The sequence below is a fragment of the Alexandromys fortis genome, unplaced genomic scaffold (genome assembly GCF_014885135.2).
Source record: "Alexandromys fortis isolate MF-2015 unplaced genomic scaffold, M_Fortis_MF-2015_v1.1 scaffold_140, whole genome shotgun sequence".
Taxonomy (NCBI): domain Eukaryota; kingdom Metazoa; phylum Chordata; class Mammalia; order Rodentia; family Cricetidae; genus Alexandromys; species Alexandromys fortis.
The window spans coordinates 4,671,176-4,693,256 of NW_026068048.1; the positions used below are offsets into that span (position 1 = coordinate 4,671,176).

At 46.9% G+C, this 22,081-nt stretch overlaps 1 protein-coding gene across 1 annotated transcript in view; it reads right to left on the reverse strand.

The window, feature by feature from the left end:
• The window catches only part of Gpatch1 (G-patch domain containing 1), a 48,637-nt gene that overhangs the window by 20,131 nt on the left and 6,425 nt on the right, over positions 1-22,081 (reverse strand). The window contains exons 2-13 of the mRNA XM_050119077.1: positions 19,983-20,117; positions 18,654-18,739; positions 17,555-17,715; positions 16,493-16,590; positions 15,261-15,319; positions 13,596-13,838; positions 12,114-12,261; positions 11,978-12,068; positions 10,020-10,120; positions 9,201-9,497; positions 8,222-8,400; positions 6,491-6,618 (exon numbers count right to left, since the gene is read on the reverse strand). Of these exons, the coding sequence (XP_049975034.1) occupies positions 6,491-6,618; positions 8,222-8,400; positions 9,201-9,497; positions 10,020-10,120; positions 11,978-12,068; positions 12,114-12,261; positions 13,596-13,838; positions 15,261-15,319; positions 16,493-16,590; positions 17,555-17,715; positions 18,654-18,739; positions 19,983-20,117 (1,726 nt within the window). The remainder of the gene's footprint in view (positions 1-6,490; positions 6,619-8,221; positions 8,401-9,200; positions 9,498-10,019; positions 10,121-11,977; positions 12,069-12,113; positions 12,262-13,595; positions 13,839-15,260; positions 15,320-16,492; positions 16,591-17,554; positions 17,716-18,653; positions 18,740-19,982; positions 20,118-22,081) is intronic.

The window sequence follows — 22,081 nt, forward strand, 5'->3', positions numbered from 1 at the left end:
TAATAATAAAGTCTGTGTACAATGCTGTTTGTAATCCATGGCATGGCTCCTACAGCCTGTGGATACAGAATGCATACCAGGAGCATCGGGGGACACCTCAAACCCAACTGTTCAGTCTCCTGCATCGTACGTACCTTGAACAGGCATCTCTCCTAGCAACTCCCCCCGCTTGGAGGCGTTGAGTTGATGCCTACTGTGTGTCCCCGTGTCTTGTCCTGCTTTCCCAGATGACTCTGACAACACCTGAAGTAAGTGAGTGTTCTCAGACGTTGGGGCGACCACGGGCCTGAAGTAATGCACCGGTCGATAGTCTCTGGGCAGTTGAGGGGGTGGATAAATCTTAACAAAACCAGACAAAACAAAGGTCAGGAAACCCAGGCTGCAAGATCACACAGACTTCATAAAGAAAACATGACCAGCCCGGGTACACTTGGGAGGTGGACAGCAGCGCAATAGCCTGGTCCCTGAAGGCACCAGGACCACTGTCCCAACGGTACCACCCTGCAAACATCACTGCCAATATTTATGCTTCCCATGGGAAAAATACGAAATACGAGAAGACACAAAGCACGGTGCCCTGCCCCACATACACACCCAGCCCATCATAAGACAAAACATTACAAATGTGTGATTCAAGACTTAAAAAAAAAAAAACCTTGAAATTAGGTAGTTTTTTTTTGTTTTTTTTTTTTGTTTTTTTTTTTTTTTTAGAAATTAGGTAGTTTTAAATACAAAACATTCAAAACTCTTTATTCAGGCTATGATTCACTTCTAAAGTGAAACTTCGGACCTTCGTTTTCTAAAATTTATTTTTTGTCATTTTATTTGTGGATGTGTGTGTGTGTGTGCACAGTGTGTACAGGTTCCTACAAAGGCCAGATGAGGCCATGGACCCCTTGCAACTGGAGTTCCAGGTATTTGTGGGTGCTAGGATCCAAACCCCACTCCTCAATATTAAGCAGCAAGTGCTCTTAACCCCTGAGTCGTCCCGGCAGTCTCCTGCCCTGACCTCACTTCTTAGTTCAAAGTATCTTTAATTCAGACCCTGAGTGGAGCTGAAGATGTAGCTGTTACAGTATCTGTAGAGCAGGTACAAGACCTAGGTCCCCTAGACCCACCCTCCACCATCACCAACACAAGACAAAGACAAGCTACGGTACAGCTCAGTGCTAAAGTGCTTGCCTCGCGTGCATGAGGTCTTAGGTCCAAACCTCAGCATGAACAAGAGAGGGGTAGGGAGAGAAAAGTTGACAAAACCTGAAATTTATATATATTTGTGAAATTCAGAATTTATAATTCTGAAAACATTGATGACTGTAGAACAGAAAAGTTAAAAAGAAAGTGGAGTTTTATTGTTTCTTTGGGGGATGATGAAACTTGCACATACAGTACACAGTCTCTGTTACTGAGCTGCAGCACAGCCTAAGCCTTAAGGGTTTGTGTTGTTGTTGTTGTTTGTAAACAGAATTATACTATGTAGTTCTTCTGGGTGTCTTGTGTACCAGGCTGGCCTCTCTGCCTCCTGAGTGCTAAGATTAAGGTGTGCACTACATACCCAGTCATTAGGTATTTTAAGTAACTACTGAACGGTCCTCTTGCTCTTGGTATAACAAACAGATTAACAGTTAGTTACATGTGCATTGACTCCCAGAATTAGAAGTTCCCGAAAGTGGGAACCGAGTCAACTCTGACCTCGGCACCAGGTGGAGTACTCAGTCCCACGTGCACGCTGGTCTGAGAACTTTTCCTGTATTGATGTCTGCACCCTGTCCTTACAGTTGGGAGTTTCTAGTTCCCTAGGGCAGAGTGGAATTATGACATTTCTAAACACTTTGTGGGGGGCACGAGGGGGGGACATTTACTTGCACACGGTAGGCGAGCACTCTTCTCTGAGCAGTAGTCCCAAAACACAAAGCTGATCTGAAAGTAACAGAACAGCCTTCTACCACAGTGCGAGGATGTGGGGGCTCTGTTTTGTGGTGCTGGGAATTTAACCACTGGGCCACATGCCTGGCCTCTCTGTTAATAGAAATGTCTTTTTTCTTTTTTTAATGTGTCTTGGTGTCTTGCCTGTGTGTCTGTGCACTACAACATGTGTGTCTGGTGCCGGCGGAGGCCAGAAGAGGGAGTCAGATTCCCAGGAACTGGAGTTGCAGACAGATGTGAGCTGCCACATGGGTTCTGGGAATCACACCTGGGTCCCCTGGCAGAGCAGCCAGTGATCTTAACCGGGGAGCCACCTTGCCAGCCCCACCTCTTTCCCTGGCATAGAGCCTGTCAAGTAGGCGCTACTGCTGGCCAGGAAACCTCTGGAGTCTGTCTTTTCTGCCTCCACACACTGGATGGCAAGGACAGCCGCCACACCAGCTTTTCTGACATGGGCTTGGGAACTGAATTCATGTCTTGAGGACTTTCTGGCTGAGCTATGTGACGTGTGACCCCTACCCACCCTTTTATGAAACAGGATCTTGATCAGTTTCCTGGGTTGGCTCAGAACATTCTTCTGCCTCAGCTCCCATGTGCTAGGATTACAGGCGTGTACCACCACACCCCGCTTCCTTCTAAAGAGTTTTAAAGGGAGAATATGCACAAATATCAAATTCCCATAAGTACATTGATATAGCTCAATTAATTACTTAATTTCATAAATAAATATTAAAATAAAATAAAGAATATATACATATTAAAATAAAAGAAACATTATAAGCACCAAGACAGGAAAATAATGTAAAGGTTTTCTTACTTTCTTTGAAGATAGAGGTTTAGAAGCCAAGGAAAATCCTTCCAAAATTTTGCCAACATATCGAAGATCTCGCTCTGGTTCTATAAAATGATGTTACTGATTAATTCTAGAAGTTGAGGTGATTAGAGCAGACAAAAGGCTTCTTATCTTGCAGAGCATAAACAGTGCCCTGGGTGAGATCACGGGGAAGGAGCACTGAGGGACAGAATGGCATTCAAGCCCTCACGCTTCTGTTGACACAATGACTGGAGGCTCGCCCGCTGCCCTCCGCTGCCAAGACAGCACCCTCAGTGTCCTCAGAGCAAGGCCCTCAAAAGAACAGCTTCTGCACAGGCGCCACCACCACAGTGTCTCGCCCCACGGGGAGCCCAAGGACTCCGGCTTGAAACCTCTAAAAACACGGCTGGCATAAACCCATCAAGCCGTCCTTTCCCTCCCCACCAAGGAAAACGACCCTGTGTCCTTCTATGGAGTTAAAGTTCTCAGAAAAAAACATCTAGAGTGCAAAAAGGAAAAATCCTAACTGTGAGGGTCATTTCTCACACCAGTGCCCCAGGGTGGCTGTCTCCCAGTTTCCTTAGCAACAGCACAAATAAGGCTCCCAGGCAACACAATCAGGTCTGATGTGATCTCACCCTAGGACAAACTGTTGTCGCAAACGAAATGCTAACAGCAGATAAAGACCACAAACTAAGGAAGCAAGCAGAGTGACCAACGCCCTGGGACTGGGGCAAGGGACAGTCCACTGGCTGCGGACTACCCTGTAGCAAAGGCCCTCTGATTCACAAGATGACTCTGCAGAGTGGGTACACAGGAGATTCATTCCAGCCTCGTTCACTGCTGGAAGAAAAGAATCCTAAAAGTCAACAGTGGAGGTTGGGTGAATGAGGATATATTCACTCAGTCAAAAAACAGAGCACATGCAGTGCATATGTACAAATTAAAAAAGGAGAGACAAAATATCCCCAAACTCTTGTAGTCCGAACTGCAGGCTTTGTGGCCCTGGGAGCGGCTGAAGGAAACAGATGTGAAAGAGGAGCTTCCAGGCAGGACGATCCAGGAACTCAGGGAACTGCAGCTCGGGCTTCCTGGGGAGCCCAGCAGGACAAAGGCGCTATATTATAAGCATGAAGACTAGAATATACTACCAACTACTGAAGACAGAGAGTGGGCTAATTTGCATATTGGTTTTAGTTAATTTACATACTGGTTACTGATATAATTACAATAACTATTATCAATTTCATTCTATCAGTTTCTAGAGTATGCTCAATTAATTAGTATTTTACATTATTATATAATTAATTAACATATAACATATTATCAACGGCATATCAATACATTAGTTATATGCCAAATAATAAATCAGCACATAACTATTAATTATAATATAATACAATAACACTTATAATTACAACATGTGAAATTATATATCTTTTGGGCACGGGGATGGGAGGGTGCTGGGACTGAGCCGAGGGCTCTGTGCTGACTGACTCTATTAGATGCTCCCAATTCTCCATCCTGTCTACTTCCCTGCGCCATTTCTAGGCAGCAGGATCTGAATCACCACAGACTCCGGCTGGAGATTTCAGTTGTGTTGACAGACACTAATAATTATGATAATCACCTCTATAATTCTAGCACCTGGGAAGTGGAGGCAGGAAGAGCACAACTCTGGGACCAGCCTGGGCTACACTGCTGGACCGTAACTGAAAAGAAAAAAGGTAGGTGAGAGATGTCCATGTCTGATGCAGACAAGAGCCCTCTAAGAGCTCAGAGAGCAGGTTAGGCCCAGCTCAGGTGTGCTACAGACTGCTGGCCTGTCACTTGGTCGCCAAGCCTGGCCTTCTGATCTGCTGTTTAAGTTGGCTGCAGTTGCAAGCTGCCAGTTCCCTGAACTCTGAGTCCTCACTGCTGTCTGAGCACAACGCTGCACCAGTCCCTGGGCCCAGGCTGACCAGCTCCCCAGTACACCCCCACTTCACTGCTGGCTTAACTGTGGCTTAAACACCAACTCTTTCTTATATCCTATACACTGCAGGCCAGGTAGGTCTAGACTTCACTGTGAGACTCAGGCAATCCTCCTGCCTCAGCTTTCCAAGTGCTAGAATTACAAGAGCAAGCTACTATACCAGCTTTCAAAGTTTTTCACCCTGCATATTTTTAAATTATTAATTTTTAATTGATGTGTGTGGGTGTTTTGCCAAAATATATGTATGTATACCATGAGTGTGCCTGGTGCCTCCCAAGAGACCCCCTGGAACTGGACTCCCAGGTGTCTGTGAGCCATTATGTGGGTGCTAGGAACCAAATCCAGGTTCTCTGCGAGAGCAGCCAGTGCCCTAACTACCGAGCCAACACTCGGGCCCCACATCCTATATCTTCGATAACTTCTACTCCAGAGTCCAGCAGCCCAGTACCAGAGCCTGCACCCCCGTGTCCTGAGAGCCCGACAATGGGTCCTACAGTCCAGCTGCCAGGATTACCTTTCTGACTTTTGTACTGTTTGGGAGCTGTCCATCCATAGAGGCCATCTCCAGGCTCCTCATCCTTCAACACAGTATCATACTTGGACAGAGTTTCCGTGGCGTAGATGTCATCATCTTCCTCTTCCAGGGCGCCTACACCAAAAGCCTACAAAACATGAGGTTTCAACCAGAGCTCGCAGGCTGTAGGGTCTGTCTGCACCGCAGGATGAAACTGCATTAAGGACAGACAGGACCCTGGAGACCACACGAACACTGCCACACCACTGAGAGAGACGCGAGCAGAAAGCCCAGGTTAGAGGAGCCTCGGGTCTATGGGAAGGCAATGACCAGAAGCGAATGCCGCAGGCACAATCCTCCAGCCATAGCATTAGCCACTAGCACAAGCACGGGCAGAGACGTGAAGAACACGCACACAGCCCTGAATAGGCAGAAATGGGCTCTGAAAGGAGAAAGGTAGACAAGTCTGTCTCTCTCTGGTCAGCATGGTCAAGGTCTGAAGACAGGGTGGGGAACAGCCTGAGCAAGCTCATTTTTTGCTAGAAGAATAAAGAAGGTATGCAAAGAAGAAAAGGCAGTGAAACAAAATAACTAACCCTTTTTGAGATAATATCTCGCTATGTAGCCCTAGCTGGCCTGGACTACACAGATTCACCTGCCTCTGCCTCCCAAGTATACAAAGTAAAGGCTTGTGCCACCACACTGACCCATTCCCTTTTAAGGGAGAACCTGTGAATCCATTTGAGAAGGTGAGCAAGTTAAAGCTCCTATCTTTGCAAAAGTAACACAACCTCCAAGTCAAAGAGACTCGGGGAGTGAAGCAGCAGAAGAGGCTGGCTCAGAACTGAGCAGCTGTATTCGTCTGCTGGGCCATCTTGCGGCCCCAGATTGCAATTAGACTAAAGCAGAGCATTGGAAAGGTCTTTTCTGCTTGGCCCCACACGGAGGGAAAAAACAGTCCTCCAGCTGGGAACATGGGTTTCCACCAGGAACACAGCACAGGGCACCATTATTAAAATTAGGATGGCATGGTGGGGGCTGGAGGGATGGCTCAGAGGTTAAGAGCACTGACTGCCCTTCCACAGTTCAATTCCCAACAATCACATGGTGGCTCACAACCATCTGTAACTCCAGTTCCAGGGGATTCAATGCCCACATGCTGGCAAAACACAAAATAAATCTAAAAAATGTTTTTCTTAAGTGAGGTTTAGTGGAGTGGATACAGTTTTTACTGATGTAAACACAGGCTAATCCAACTTACCCTGGATAAGGGTCAGGGACATTAAACCTCTTACACAGAAGCTTGTCGGGGTGCCACTCAAAAGTGTCTCGGGTGAGCTTCCCAAACATCTTCATCTTCACAGCTGACTGCTTGTCACTGACGTCATTCTAGGAAGAGATGGACAGTCTGTTTGATGTAGTCAGAGCCTTCCGTGTTAGAAATATCCGCAGGTAAGATAACAGTACTCTTGCAGAGGACCCAAGTCCCATTCCTAACACTAAGTCCAGCAGATGACAACCACTCCAGCTCCAGGGCATCCAAACCCTGTCCTGACCTCCACAGGCAACTGCACTCACGTGCAAATACTCACATGTACAGACACACATATATGAAGATAATTTTTTTTTAAGTCGGGGTTTCTCTGTGTAGCCCTGGTTGCCCTAGAACTCAATCTATAGACCAGGCTGGCCTCGAACTCACAGAGATCCACCTGCCTCTGTCTCCTGAGTGCTGGGATTAAAGGCGTGCGCCACCACAGCCCAGTTGAAGAATTTTTAAAAGCCAGTAAAAATAAATCTTAAAAATGTATGTCAGGAGACAGAGATAGGTAGATCTCTGAGTATGAAGCAGACTTGTTTACATAGCAAGTTCCAAGCTAGCCTGGTCTATATAGCAAGACCATGTCTCAAACACAAACAAATAAGAAAAGGTCAGAGCTAGAGAGACGGCTCAGTAATTAAGAACACTGGCTGCTCTTCCAGAAGACCCAAGTTTGATTCCTAGCACCAGGATGGTTCAACCATCTGGAACTATACTTCAGGGAATCTAACACTGTCTAGCCTCTAAGGGCACCAGGCATGCATGTGGAACAGAGAAATACACGAAGACAAAACACTCATACATATAAAATTATATGTGTGTATACATATATAGATATAAAATCACTAAATTTCATACCATTGTACTTACCAAAAATAAATAAATAAATAAACTTGAACTATCAAAGAGTTTGGGTTGCTACACTGCTTTATATCTCATAAGCTAAACATCAAATCATTTCTTACTCTACTATGCTATGTGCATTTTTCTCTTTTCACTGATTTAAATTATTTAGGTGCATGGTGTTTTTAATTTTAAAATTACTAGGAGGGGCTGCAGAGATGGCTAAGTCAGAAGAGCTTGCCACATAAGCATGAGGGAGCGAGTTCACACCCCCAGAATCCATGTAAAGGCTGGGTACAAGAGCCTGTATCCAGAATCCAGCCCTGGGCAGGGGAGACAGGTGGGCCCCTGCAGCCTACTGGCTAGGCTCCCCAGCTCAATCAATGAGCTCCTAGTTCAGAGCCTGCCTCAAAAAAACAAGGTGAAAGGTGAAGCCAGATATGGTGGCTCACAACTGTAATCTCAGCAATTGGAAGGCCGCGGCAGGACGAACAGGAATTCTAGGCCAGCTGGCCTATATGAGACCCTGTCACAGAAAACTACATGAATTACAGAGTAATTGAGAAAGACATTTCAATGCTGACCTTAGGCTTCTACATGCACACATATGCACATATACACATACACATATACATCAAATTACCTAAGACACACTTGCCCATCCACATAAAATTACATACACAAATTAAAACTGACTAGAGAGTTGGGAAGGTAGCCTGGTGTTAGACTGTGGACATACCACGAATGCAAGCCTGGGTTCAATTCAATTCCTACAACCGCAAAAACACAAAATAAAATTCACCAGGTAGGCACAAGATGGTGACAGACCTCTTGGTCTCGAGGAACTTCAACCTGATCAGAGTCGTCTTCCTCCTTGGCATGAGTGAACCTGGAGGACAGGGTGGAGTGGGAGGACACGTAGAGCTGGGCTGCCCGAGCAAACTCCTCCCGCTCGCGGCTTCGCTCCCACTCCGTCATGCTGGGGTCCAGGCATCGATCCAGAGCATCTGTGTATGGGGAATGAGGCACCATTTTACTCCCGGGAAAATACGGTGTCTGAGGGACAGCATCGGGTGGACACCATTGTGCTGTGCACTTCCTCGGGGGAAAATGTCCTGACTCTTGTTGGAGACAGAGTGCACTGGGAGCTACCTACAGGCAGTATGACCCTGTCCTTCATAAGATGCTCCTCTTTTTTCAGGTTCATCTTACTATCCGCGTATGAATGTTTTGCCTACAAGCATGTTTGTGCACCGTGTGTGCCTGTTGGATCCTATGGACCTAGAGTTATGGGTGGTTATAACTGCCTTGTGGGTGCTGGGAATCAAATTTGGGTCCTCTGCAAGAGTAGCCATGCTCTTAACTGCTGAGCAATCTCTCCAGCCCCGATTCAGTAAGACATTTTTATTGACTTCTACCTATTAATGGCACAGAGAGATCTAGAAAACCGATGCTTGATTGAGGACACTGGTCCATCCAACTACGCCTGTGCTTGTGGAGAAAACCTTATCCTTTTTCTGTAATTTTGTTTTGTTTCGTCTTTTACTGAAACAAGAACTTGTTACATAGCTGGGGCCAGTCTTGAACTCCTGATCCTGCTGCCACAGACACCCCAGTGCTGGGGTTATAGGCTTAACTCTGTTTCTACCACGTGTTTGCTTTTCGGGGTCAAATGTGAGGGCCCAAAACTTTTACACTGTTTGTACCAAGGCGAGCAAAGCCGATGACTGATCAGGGAGTTTCAACTCTCAGTCTGTGACCAGGAGGAACACAGAGAGGCTGTCACCCCAGCCAGGCCAGCACCCACCTTTCTGACCCTTCTTCATGTGTACTAAGAACTCTTCATATCGCCTCTGCTTTTCTGGCTCTTTGGCAAAAGGCTTGAAGTTGCTGGCTCTGGTGGGGGCTGCCCCACTGCCCGGGGCCAGGTGCCATGGGCTAGCTGCGAGGTCCGGTGTGGAGGCCTGTGCTCTGCTGATTGAAGCGCTCTGGGCCAGACTCCGGGCCTTGGCTTGAGCTGCCTTCAGGTCAGTCGCCTGTTTCATTTCTTTAATTCTTTCTTTGTCTTTTTGGGATAGAAACTCCAACACTGAAGTAGCTGACCCTGGATAAAAAAATAACAAGAGACGAAAAACAGATTTACCTCCTGTTGTACACAGTCACTATCAAGATGTACATAATCAGAGATGAGTGATTTTTTTGTTTTGTTTTGTTTTTTAAAGATTTTATTTATTATGTATACAATACAGTGTGCTACCTCCATGTATGATTGCATGCCAGAAGAGGGCACAGATCTTATTGTAGATGGTTGTGAGCCACCATGTGGTTGCTGGGAATTGAACTCAGGACCTCTGGAAGAAAAGTCAGTATCCTTAACCTCTGAGCCATCTCTCCAGATCCAGAGATGAGTGTTTATGCTTACTATTTCGTCAATATTTATATATCCCTCTGGACTATATATTCGCATAATGGGGCAGTTGACAAAAATGCAGGTGGCCATGGGTACAACTGAGACAGAGCAAATGCCTAGACAATCAAAGCCCTGTGTTCTATGCCCAGGACGAGGACTCTGAACCACAGGTGGCTATGGTCATGCTCCCACAGTCCTCGCCCTGAGCACTCATACCACAAAAGCTCACTGCGCACCAACTCCCCAGACACTGGCCCAGGGCCTGGGGGACGAAGCAGGTGAGGTCCTTCCTCTCACTCAAGCTAAAGAGCACCCTGCTGTGGAAAAACAGTGATAGTTCATACCTGTAATCCTGGAATTTGGGGGGCTAAAGCGGGATTATCATGAATTCAAGGCCAACCTGAGCTACAGACTAAGGCCTTGTGTCTAAATAAATGAACAGGCTGGTAAGATGGCTCAGTGGAACGATCTGAGTTCAGTTCCCAGGACCCACACGGTGAAAGGAGAGAACTGATTCTTACAAGGTGTCCTTTGACTTCCATACAGGCATGGTGGCATGCACACACATAGGCACACACACACACACATACAGTAAAGGTGCCAGGCATGGTGATATGGACACACACATAGACACATACACAGACACACACACACAGATAGAGTAAAGGTGTCAGGCATGGTGATACAGACACACACACAGACACACAGACACACACACACAGATAGAGTAAAGGTGTCAGGCATGGTGATAGAACAAAACAAAGAATCTAGACTAGTGGAGGGTCTACATGTGAGACCATTTTCAAAAAAAAAAAAAAAACAAAGAAAACAAGAAGGGGGGGGCGCCAGGCGCAGTGTGGCACAGGCCTTTAATCTCAGCACTCGAGAGGCAGAAGCAGGAGACCCTCTTATGAGTTTAAAGCCAGCCTGATTTACACAGCGATTTCTAGGACTGCCTAGAGAGACCCATAAAGTCTCAAAAAAAGAAACAAACAAATATAAAGAGGGGTGGAGAGATGGCTTAGTAGGTGCTGCTCTTATAGATACTTGATACGCATATCAAGCAGCTCAGACCACCTATAACTCTAGCTCCAGGAATCCAACACCCTTTCTGACTTCCACAGGTACTGACATGAATGCGCACACACATACACACATATACATATAAATAAATTTTCATAAAACTTAAACAATTTTTTTTTTAAAGAAAACAACTCGAGTGGCACACTTCTGTAATCTCAGCAGTGTGTGACAGAGGTTGATGTGGGATTCCCCTCTGTATGCTGTGAATATGTTTTATTACCATTGGCTAATAAAGAAGCTGCTTTGGGCCTATGGCAGTGCAGAATAGAACAAGAAGGGAATTCCAAGTAGAGATAGAGGAAATAAGAAGGTGGAGTCAAGGAGATGCCATGTAGCTGCCGAAGGAGACAGACACTGGAACCTTACTGGTAAACCACAGCCTCGTGGCAATACATAAAATAATAGAAATGGGTTATTTTAAGATGTAAGGGTTAGTAAGTAAGAAGCCTAAGCTAATAGGCCAAACAGTGTTGCAATTAATACAGTTTCTGTGTGATTATTTCCGATCCGGGCGGCCAGGAAATGAACAAGCAACCTCTGCCTACACAGAGGTGGCAGAACCAGAAGCTCAAAACCATTCTTGGCTACATGAGATCTTAAAAAAAAAAAAAAAAAAAAAAAAAAAANCAGTTCCCTGAACTCTGAGTCCTCACTGCTGTCTGAGCACAACGCTGCACCAGTCCCTGGGCCCAGGCTGACCAGCTCCCCAGTACACCCCCACTTCACTGCTGGCTTAACTGTGGCTTAAACACCAACTCTTTCTTATATCCTATACACTGCAGGCCAGGTAGGTCTAGACTTCACTGTGAGACTCAGGCAATCCTCCTGCCTCAGCTTTCCAAGTGCTAGAATTACAAGAGCAAGCTACTATACCAGCTTTCAAAGTTTTTCACCCTGCATATTTTTAAATTATTAATTTTTAATTGATGTGTGTGGGTGTTTTGCCAAAATATATGTATGTATACCATGAGTGTGCCTGGTGCCTCCCAAGAGACCCCCTGGAACTGGACTCCCAGGTGTCTGTGAGCCATTATGTGGGTGCTAGGAACCAAATCCAGGTTCTCTGCGAGAGCAGCCAGTGCCCTAACTACCGAGCCAACACTCGGGCCCCACATCCTATATCTTCGATAACTTCTACTCCAGAGTCCAGCAGCCCAGTACCAGAGCCTGCACCCCCGTGTCCTGAGAGCCCGACAATGGGTCCTACAGTCCAGCTGCCAGGATTACCTTTCTGACTTTTGTACTGTTTGGGAGCTGTCCATCCATAGAGGCCATCTCCAGGCTCCTCATCCTTCAACACAGTATCATACTTGGACAGAGTTTCCGTGGCGTAGATGTCATCATCTTCCTCTTCCAGGGCGCCTACACCAAAAGCCTACAAAACATGAGGTTTCAACCAGAGCTCGCAGGCTGTAGGGTCTGTCTGCACCGCAGGATGAAACTGCATTAAGGACAGACAGGACCCTGGAGACCACACGAACACTGCCACACCACTGAGAGAGACGCGAGCAGAAAGCCCAGGTTAGAGGAGCCTCGGGTCTATGGGAAGGCAATGACCAGAAGCGAATGCCGCAGGCACAATCCTCCAGCCATAGCATTAGCCACTAGCACAAGCACGGGCAGAGACGTGAAGAACACGCACACAGCCCTGAATAGGCAGAAATGGGCTCTGAAAGGAGAAAGGTAGACATGTCTGTCTCTCTCTGGTCAGCATGGTCAAGGTCTGAAGACAGGGTGGGGAACAGCCTGAGCAAGCTCATTTTTTGCTAGAAGAATAAAGAAGGTATGCAAAGAAGAAAAGGCAGTGAAACAAAATAACTAACCCTTTTTGAGATAATATCTCGCTATGTAGCCCTAGCTGGCCTGGACTACACAGATTCACCTGCCTCTGCCTCCCAAGTATACAAAGTAAAGGCTTGTGCCACCACACTGACCCATTCCCTTTTAAGGGAGAACCTGTGAATCCATTTGAGAAGGTGAGCAAGTTAAAGCTCCTATCTTTGCAAAAGTAACACAACCTCCAAGTCAAAGAGACTCGGGGCGTGAAGCAGCAGAAGAGGCTGGCTCAGAACTGAGCAGCTGTATTCGTCTGCTGGGCCATCTTGCGGCCCCAGATTGCAATTAGACTAAAGCAGAGCATTGGAAAGGTCTTTTCTGCTTGGCCCCACACGGAGGGAAAAAACAGTCCTCCAGCTGGGAACATGGGTTTCCACCAGGAACACAGCACAGGGCACCATTATTAAAATTAGGATGGCATGGTGGGGGCTGGAGGGATGGCTCAGAGGTTAAGAGCACTGATTGCCCTTCCACAGTTCAATTCCCAACAATCACATGGTGGCTCACAACCCCTTTTCTGGCGTGCAAGGCATACATGCAGGCAGAACACTGTATATATAATAAATAAATCTTTAAAAAACAAAAAAGCAAAAGAAGAACTGGGAAGATAAACATCACAGGTGGCCAGGAAGGACCTCCAAGGAAGTAGAAGGGGCTGGGCATATGGCTCAGTGAAAGAGTTCCTGCCTAGTGCACATGAGGCCCTGAGTTCCGGCACCAGTCTTGAAACAGAAATAAACAGAGAAGTACAGAGAGAGAGAGAGAAAGAGGGGTATGGGGAGGAGAGGACAAAGTGCTTACTATGGGGATGACCGAAGATGGGAAGTGTATTTAGTTCTCAGTGTTCCTGTTGTACAATATAGAAACCTTTACCTGGCCAGAAATTCCCAATTTTCTTCCTTTACTCAGGCCGACATCTTCAAGAAGATGGCTGGTCCCCTCAGATGCTCCACCAAAAAGATTCAGATGTTCTCCTGGCCTTCCGAACAGTGCTTGGCGGGGGTCCAGGCCCTTGTAGGCCAGCCCGTGTACATTATCTTTAGGGGTAAAATCCACAGGCATGACGTCTTTAGGAGCAAAAGTCACATTGTCAGGCAGGTAGTCATCATCTTCGTCCTGTTCACGTGTGTGAGGAGGAATTACGGTGAGTCACTACAGGCGTCACGGCCTCAGAGTGCAGTGATTAACTCCAAACAGAACAGTCACCAAACTCAAGTTTCTGTTGCCAGGAATGATCAGATCCCAACCCTGAAGAAATGATACTAACAAAAGTAACGCCATGGTGAGACCCTAAATGGGCTGGAGAGATGGCTGACTGTTAAGAGCATGCATGCTCTTGCAGAGGACCAGAGTTCAGTGCCCAGCACCTGCATCAGGCTGCTCACAACTGCCTGTAGCTCAGGGGATCTGATGCCCTCTTCTGATGCTGGTCGGCACCTGCACACACACAGACTAGCAGGTATACACATACACTAAATAAAAAAAAAAAATTAAGAAAAGAATCTAAAACAAGGGGCAGGAATGTAGCTCAAAGGTAAGTTTCAAACCTCACCACAAGAAATAAGTAAGAGGGCTGGAGAGACGGCTCAGAGGTTAAGAGCACTGACTGCCCTTCCAGAGGTCCTGAGTTCAATTCCCAGCAACCACATGGTGGCTCACAACCATCTGTAATAAGATCTGATGCCCTCTTCTACAGGTGTACATGCAGGCAGAACACTGTACACATAATAAATAATAAAGAAAACTTTTAAAAAAAAAAGAAAGAAGTAAGAACAAGGCATGGAGGTGCATAACTTTAACCCCAGCACTCGGGAGGCAGAGGCAGGTGGGTCTCTGTGAGCTCAAGGCCAGCCTGGTCTACAGAATGAGTTCCAGGACAGCTAGGGCTACACAGTGAGACCTTGTCTCAATCAACCAAACAATAAATAATAAGAGTCGGGAATCTATGGTGCTAGCAAGTTGCTAACTGTATTGCTGACATATAATGACAGCTTTAAGGTATGGATATTTCATGATAGTGGAATCTAACAGATTTCTAAAATTGCTTATGACCTTGTTATTTATTTATCTATTTTCTTGGGTGTCTGGATCATTAGTTGTTGTTGCATTTTATTCTTTAGTTACATTTATTTATTTATTTATTTGAGAGAAATTATGTGTGTACATAGGCATGGATACCATAGAATGCACATGAAGGTCAAAGAACAGCTTGTGGGAGTTGGTTCTCTCCTTATGGGTCCCAGGGATCAAGCTCAGGCAGTGAGCTTGGCAGCAAGCACCTTTACCCACTGAGCTATCTCACTGTTTTTGAGGCAAGGTTTCACTATATAGCTCAAGTTAGATCTTTCTTTCTGTTCCGCCTACCTAGGACTTAGATTATTGGTGTGCACTGACATGCTTGACGGTTTTGTTTGTTTGTTTGGCTGTTTTCTCTCAAACCCCAGGCTTTGCACATACTAGGCTCTATGGCTGAGCTTCATTCCCTGCTTGAGAGCTAAGATTTCAGCATCATACGGGAGCACACCGACTGTAACATACCTCAGACCCTTCAGAGCCTCCGGGCGGCAGGGCACAGCCATAGATCTTAACACCAGGGTCTACGAAAGAGATCCCAAAGGCATTCGTCATGAGCAACTAAAACAAACAAGTCACCGACACCGTCCCAAGTGCAGAGACACACAGCTGCGCTTGTAAAGACGCTGTGGCCTCAGGGTCGCAGGTGGATGGCAAGTCCACCTTGACCTGTATGCCAGGAGTGTGCTGCATGGACCCAGAGGAAATTATCCCTGTCTCCCGAGGGTTCACTCACAGCTGGGACGGAGCACAGGGAAAGAGGAAACCCGTGTTAAGCGGGGAGTGTAGGGTAGCGCAGCAATGTGGTACTTGCCTGGGATGTGTGAAAACCGTGTTAAGCTGGGAGTGTAGGGTAGCGCAGCAATGTGGTACTTGCCTGGGATGTGTGAAGGCCTGGCTTCCATCCCCAGCACCAAAGTAACAAAAAGGAGGAGGAGGAAATAATGATGTTGAACTATGACTGTGATTCAGGTAAGGTGTGGTTGGAAACCAAACTTTTACACTCCTGGTGACAGTGTGAAGTGTACAATCCTTCCAGAAGTTACTATGCTTTACACCTAAAACCTTAAACTATATGCATGCCACTTGACTCAGCAAGTCTGTTTCCAGGGATATGCAGCTTTCAAAAACATGGTGTAGAGATGGAGAGAGGGCACTTGTTACCCATGCGGGGACGTGGGTGCAGCTCACAACTACCTGTTAACACTCTCTTCTGGCCTCCCAGGGCACTGCACACATGTGGGACACACACAGACTCACCAGGCAAATACACATGGACATAAATTAAATAAAGAAGTCACTTTTTTTCTTTAAGAAAAGGTCTCACTATATAGTTCTTGTTCACTGGACTTCAACTCACAGAAATCTACCTACCTCTGCCTCCCAAAAACATACACACACACATATACACATCATTCAGGAGGCAGAGGCAGGTGGATCTTTGTGAGTTGGAGGCCAGCCTGGTCTACACAGTGAGTTCCAAGACAGCCAAGGCTGTTACACAGAGAAACCTTGTCTCAAGAAGAAAAATAAATGCTGTAGTCAAATGTCATGGCATATCGCTATAATACTAGCACTCAGGAGGCCGAGAGCTCCAGGCAGCCTGAACTTCATACTGCAACCCTGTCTCACAAAACAAAACTAAACAAACAAACCCAAATGAGTGCCGTACCAGTGGCCACAGCCAATAGGCTTACCCGGTTTCTGTCGGCGTGGCTTTCTCTTCACCCGAGGGCCAACACCTTGTCCTTCCTTCCAACCCATTTTTCTTAGGAGTTCAAAGCCAACAGACAGTCTAGACAGGACAGAGAAACACTGACAGTGAATTTCACTGTAATAGGCGACTCCTGATCCAGCACCTCTGCCGGTCCTGTCTGGTTCATGCCGCAGTAACCACACAACGGCAAGGGCCTCTGGGCCAGCCTGGGCTTGGGAGTGCGTCTGTACTAGGAGAGACACACATCTGCCTCTGTGGGCCTGTAGAAACTCTGGGCAGTCCCTGTTAAGGAAGCCTGTGGCCCAGGGATACCAGGAAAGTCTGAAGCTAGCACATTAGGCCACACACCCAGGAGCAGAAGACAAAGTATACAGAAATCAAAAGCTGGGTGACAGCCATGCAGTTTCCTGAGTCTGCCCGCTCAGTCAGGAAAATGTAACTTCTCTCTTCTAGGCTTTCCCTGCACCTTGGGCTTCACCAACATGTTGGGCCTCCTTACTCTTTCTCAAAGGCTCCGCTCCCCACCGCATGCCTGCTCTCCACGCTAGCTTTAAGGGGGTGGCTTTCTCCCCATTCTCTCCTCCAGTCTCCTCTAGGCAGCCACTGGGACTCACACCCTGCTTATGGGAAGGGACTGCATCTTTTAAACTCTAGTGAAATTGTCCTCAAGCTGAAGGTGGTGAGGAAAAAGGAAGATAAGGACGGGGGTGGGGGTGGGGGGATGGGAGGTGGGAAGGGAGTAAGAGTAGAAAGGGGGAGGGGAGAGAAGATGGGGAAGGACGGGAAGGTACAAGAAGGGTTGAACCCACAAGGCCTGTGAGGAAGGTGGGGAAAGGAAGCCACACCAGTTCCTAACAGCGGCTGGCTGGTAGCTGGAGCTCTAGGAGATTGTACTGCAGTGATCACGGAGACATTCTGCGTGAAGCCCCTTCCTCACTTAGACTCCCAGGCAGACAGCATCTGCACCTGTAGCCGAGCTAGCCCTGAGATAGATCACCACACGTGTGCAAAGCACCGATGCCCGGAATGAAACCCTTCTCACTTTGCCGGCGTGATGAGATCATCGAGCAGCGTGGCTCCAGGAATAGGGGCTGCAGCGGCTGCCAGTTGCCTGGCTTTCTCCCGTATTCTGTCTTTGGTTTTGGAAGCAAAATCATCTGTGGTAACGATTGCTTTAGGTGCTATTCCAAATTCACTAAGATCCTCCAAAGAAGAAAAGAAAACAGATTTAGTTCATTTACACACATGCAACAAATGCACTTGTACTAACACACACACACACACACACACACACAAACAACAAAGTTTTAAAGAGATTACTTTACTATAGATATGCAAGAGAGAGAGAGAGAGAGAGAACTCTGGGGACTGGAGAGAAGATTCAGTGGTTCAGAGCACTGGCTGTTCTTCGAGAGGATCTGGGTTCGATCCCAGCACCCATATAGTAACTGACAATTATCTGTAACTGCAGTCCCATGTAATCCAATGCCCTATTCTGATGTGCATACATACACGCAGACAAAACACCTATATGCATTAAATAGATAATAAAAACTTCAAGAGACGAGAGAGAGAGAAGTCAGATATGGTAGCAATTGTCTGTGATCCTACAGGGGAGGCTGAAGCAGGAGGGTTGCAAGTTCAGAGCCAACCTAAGCTACATAGCAAGACTCAGTTGTTCTGTTTTGAAAGGCCTCCTTTTCCTCCTGGTAACGTACAGCTAACTGTTGCATCGTACTTGACTGTGCTCAGGGTTGAATCCATGACTGTGCTCAGGGTTGAATCCATGCCTAGGTTTTAAGGTCACAGGAGTTTGATTTATCCTAGCTCTCAGTTCTGTAAACCATGGGAGGCTTCAGGGTGACTGAGAAAAGCCACAGGCTCAGCACCAAGGATGCTGTTAGGGCAACTGGAGATATTAAGGACATTTGCCAGTATATGACATTCCTGACTTCAGAGACTGTCCCGCTGCACCCAGCACGACACGACTTGAGTGATGGAGAAGTCACTGGTGCAGAGGACACTGCACCGCAAACATCTACAAGCAAAAGCCTCAGGACGAGCAGGAAAGCTTCTGTTGCGCTTTCTGGGCAGAGGGAAGGTGCCACAACCAAGGACACTCGTGTCATTGCCTGACCCACCTCTTCATCCATAAAATCTTCAGGTCCAAGAACAGACCTGTCTGCCCTGTTCTGTCTTGAAGATACAAAGGTAGAAGGTGTCCATCCTGGAAGGAAAGGAATTCTGACCGTTACGATCCTGGATGGTATTTCATCGGCTGTTTGTTTGCTTTTGTTTATTAAGATGGAGTCTAGCCAGCCAGGAGCTCACTCAGTAGACCAGACTAGCCTCAAGTTTGTGGTGTTCCTCCTACATGACAGTTTGAGGACTAGGTATGCCGCTCAGGGATGGAATGCCTGCTTTACCCTGCAGCGAGGTCCTGGGTTCTATTCCCAGCACCTAAATAAGGAATCATTCAGTTAACTGGATGGTGGCACAGGCTTTAATCCTAGCAATTGGGAGGCAGAGACAGGTGGATCTCTGTGAGTTTGAGGCCAGCCTGGTCTACAGAAGGTTTTCCAGGACAGCCAGGACTACACAGAGGAACCCTATCTTAAAAAACCAAAAATAAACAAATGGAAAAAAACTCATTCAAGTTAACTGGGTGGTGGAAAACACCTATAATCTCAGCACTCAGGAGGCAGAGCAAGTGGATCTCTGTGAGTTTAAGACTAGCCTGGTTTACATAGCAAGTTCTGGGTTAACCTGCTCGATATAGTGAAACCCTGTCTCAAAAGAGGGGGGGGAATGGAAGGGGAGGGGAGGAGAGGGGAAGGGAGAGGAGGGAGGAACATGTACTACTTTAAATACAGAATTGATTAGACTATCTAGTGTGACATTTTAATTTCTTTTTCTCCAGGTCATGAGCAGGCAGTAGCCAGTGTGTTACAGTCCTGTGGCAGGTGGTTCCTGGGTAGTTCTGATGTTACTGAGGCTCCTTAACCTCTATGACCCCCAGTTACCTCATCTGCAAAATCCCTGTGACACCTGTCCTTAGTTGCAGAGTCAGAAGCAGTCTCAGAGGCAGTCGTGATTAGCTGAGAGTCTGCTTGAGGGCACTTAGGGCAAAGTCAGAAGAAGTGGAAGTCACCATCTGGTTTAAGTCACTGCTGGAATCTCCCCATTTTCCAAAACGTAGAAGGAAAGCTCTTCACTTCCAAAAGCACTTAGGTCAACTCTGGGAGCGCCCTAGAGGTTCACAAAACACTTCTGTGTTCTATGGTATGTGAACCAGAATGCTTAAACAACTTTATTTTGTAAAGCCAGGAGGGGATCTGGACATGGTAGGCCATGCCTGTCACCCCTGAACACAGGAGGCAGCCTGAGCTACACAAAGCAAACCTTGGAGTGGAAACCTTGAGCCCTAGCAATCATGCCTGAGCGGTCCTCTGGCTTCTGTAGCACCGTACCTTCTTTAGAGCCGACAGTATTGAAGTATCCTGCGGAGAAGCCGCCACTAAAGGCGCCGTGAAAGCGTTTATACCTTCCTTTCTCATCCCTGACAGTCTGGTCCTGAATAGGAACGGGTTTCTTTGGTCTTTCACCTGGAAAACAAATAATGAAAAAAGAGAAGGGGCTATGCTGAGTTAGAGAGAATTTAGGGAAAATGTCACTTCTTAGACATAATGAATTGCTGCTCACTTATAACTCCGTGTATTACCATTGTTATGAAGTTGCCTTGTCTAGACTTTATTAGCTTGTAGTCTATAAAATAAACTGTTCTCTTAAGAAATATGTTGCAGCAAGAATGTCCAAGTTGGGAACTGGGAAGATGGCTCAGGGGAAGAGCACTGGCTGCTCTTGCAGAGGATCTAAGTTCAATTCCCAGCACCCACATGGCAGCTCCTAACCATCAGTAATTCCAGTTTCAGGGGATTTGATGCTTTCTTCTGGCCTCCGCAGCACCAGGTATATGCATAGTATATATACATACACACAGGCAAACCTTCATAAAATAAATAAATCTAAATTTAAAAAAAGGATGCATGTCCAAGCCTGGAGACGGCTTATGAGCAGGGGGCTGCCGTACAAGTGTGAGAACCCCAGCTCAGGTTCCATTCCCAAAACTCACTGTGGGGGTTGGAATGAGAAATGTCCCCCACAGGCTCATGTATTTATTATCTGGTTCCTAGCTGGTAGTGGTGTTTGTGAAGGTTGTGGCATCTTTAAGAGGCATGGCCTTGCCAAGCATGGTGGCACACCCCTTTAATCCAGCACAAGGGAGGCAGAGGCAGGTGGATCTCTCGTGAGTTCAGTGCCAGCCTGGGCTACAGAGCGAGTTCCAGGACAGTCAGAGCTAAACCAGGAAACCCGGTCTAAGGGTGGTAGCGGAGTGGTGGAGGTAGTGGTAGCAGTGGTGTGCCCTTGTGCCCCTGCTGGAGGGACACCACTGGGGACAGGCTTTGAAAGTTTATAATCTCCCCTACTTCCTGCTCACTCCCCGAGCTGTGCTTGCTGTTGAGTCGGCTCTCTCAGCTTCAGGCTTTGGCGGTCTGCTTCCATGCCTCCCTGCCATTATGGACCCTCTCTCTAGAACCCTAAACCCAAATAAGCCCTTCTAGAAGTTGTTTTGGGTCATGGTTCATCACAGTAACAGATGGGCGGCTAATGCACCCACACAAAGTCAGATGCGCTGTCTCGTGTGTGCAATCCCAGCATTCCTCTGCACGCAGGAGGATCCCTGAAAGTCCACAGCCTGGTGCGCATAGGAGCCCCAAAAAAGGAAAGCCTGTCTCACAAGGTGGAGGGCCAAGACCTACACCTGAGGTTATTCTGTCCACCACACTCATGCCAGGGAACACATGTGCTCACACATATAAACATGTGCACACACAGCAAACCAAAGATTAAAAACGTTCTGCTTCTCCTACTAAATTTCATTACAAAATCCAAATCTGGGCTGGAGAGATGGCTCAGTGGGTAGCGTTTGCTGTGCAGGGCCCAGTGCCCGTGTAACAGACAAGGTGGACAACTTTTGAAAGTCGATTTTCTCATTCTACCATATGGGCAAAAATGCCTTAGGCTTCAAGTTTTAGGTGTTATGACACAAGCTGCTGCCTATAACTCCAAAGTTCTGAATTTATTTAAAATGTAAAAGGAATCCAGCTGCAGTGGCATGTACCTGTTGTCCACAAACGTTTGGAACAGGAAGCAGGTTTGTGGTCAGTTAAGGGCATGGTCACAATGTCCCACACTCTCAGAAGCTAACTTCACCCTTCCTCCAGCCCCGTTAGTGCTAAACTGCTCAATGCCTTAGCTGCCCAGCTCTAAAATGGTGGTGTACACCTTTCATCCCTGCACGTGGGAGACTGAGGTAGCGGGATTTCTGTGAGTTTGAGTCCAGCCTGGGCTAATATGAGACCCTGTCTCAAAATACTACGCCACCCCATCCCAATCCCCTACCAAGAAAAAGAAAGAAAGAAAGAAAGAAAGAAAGAAAGAAAGAAAGAGAGAGAGAGAGAGAGAGAGAGGGAGGGAGGGAGGGAGGGAGGGAGGGGGGGGGAGAGAG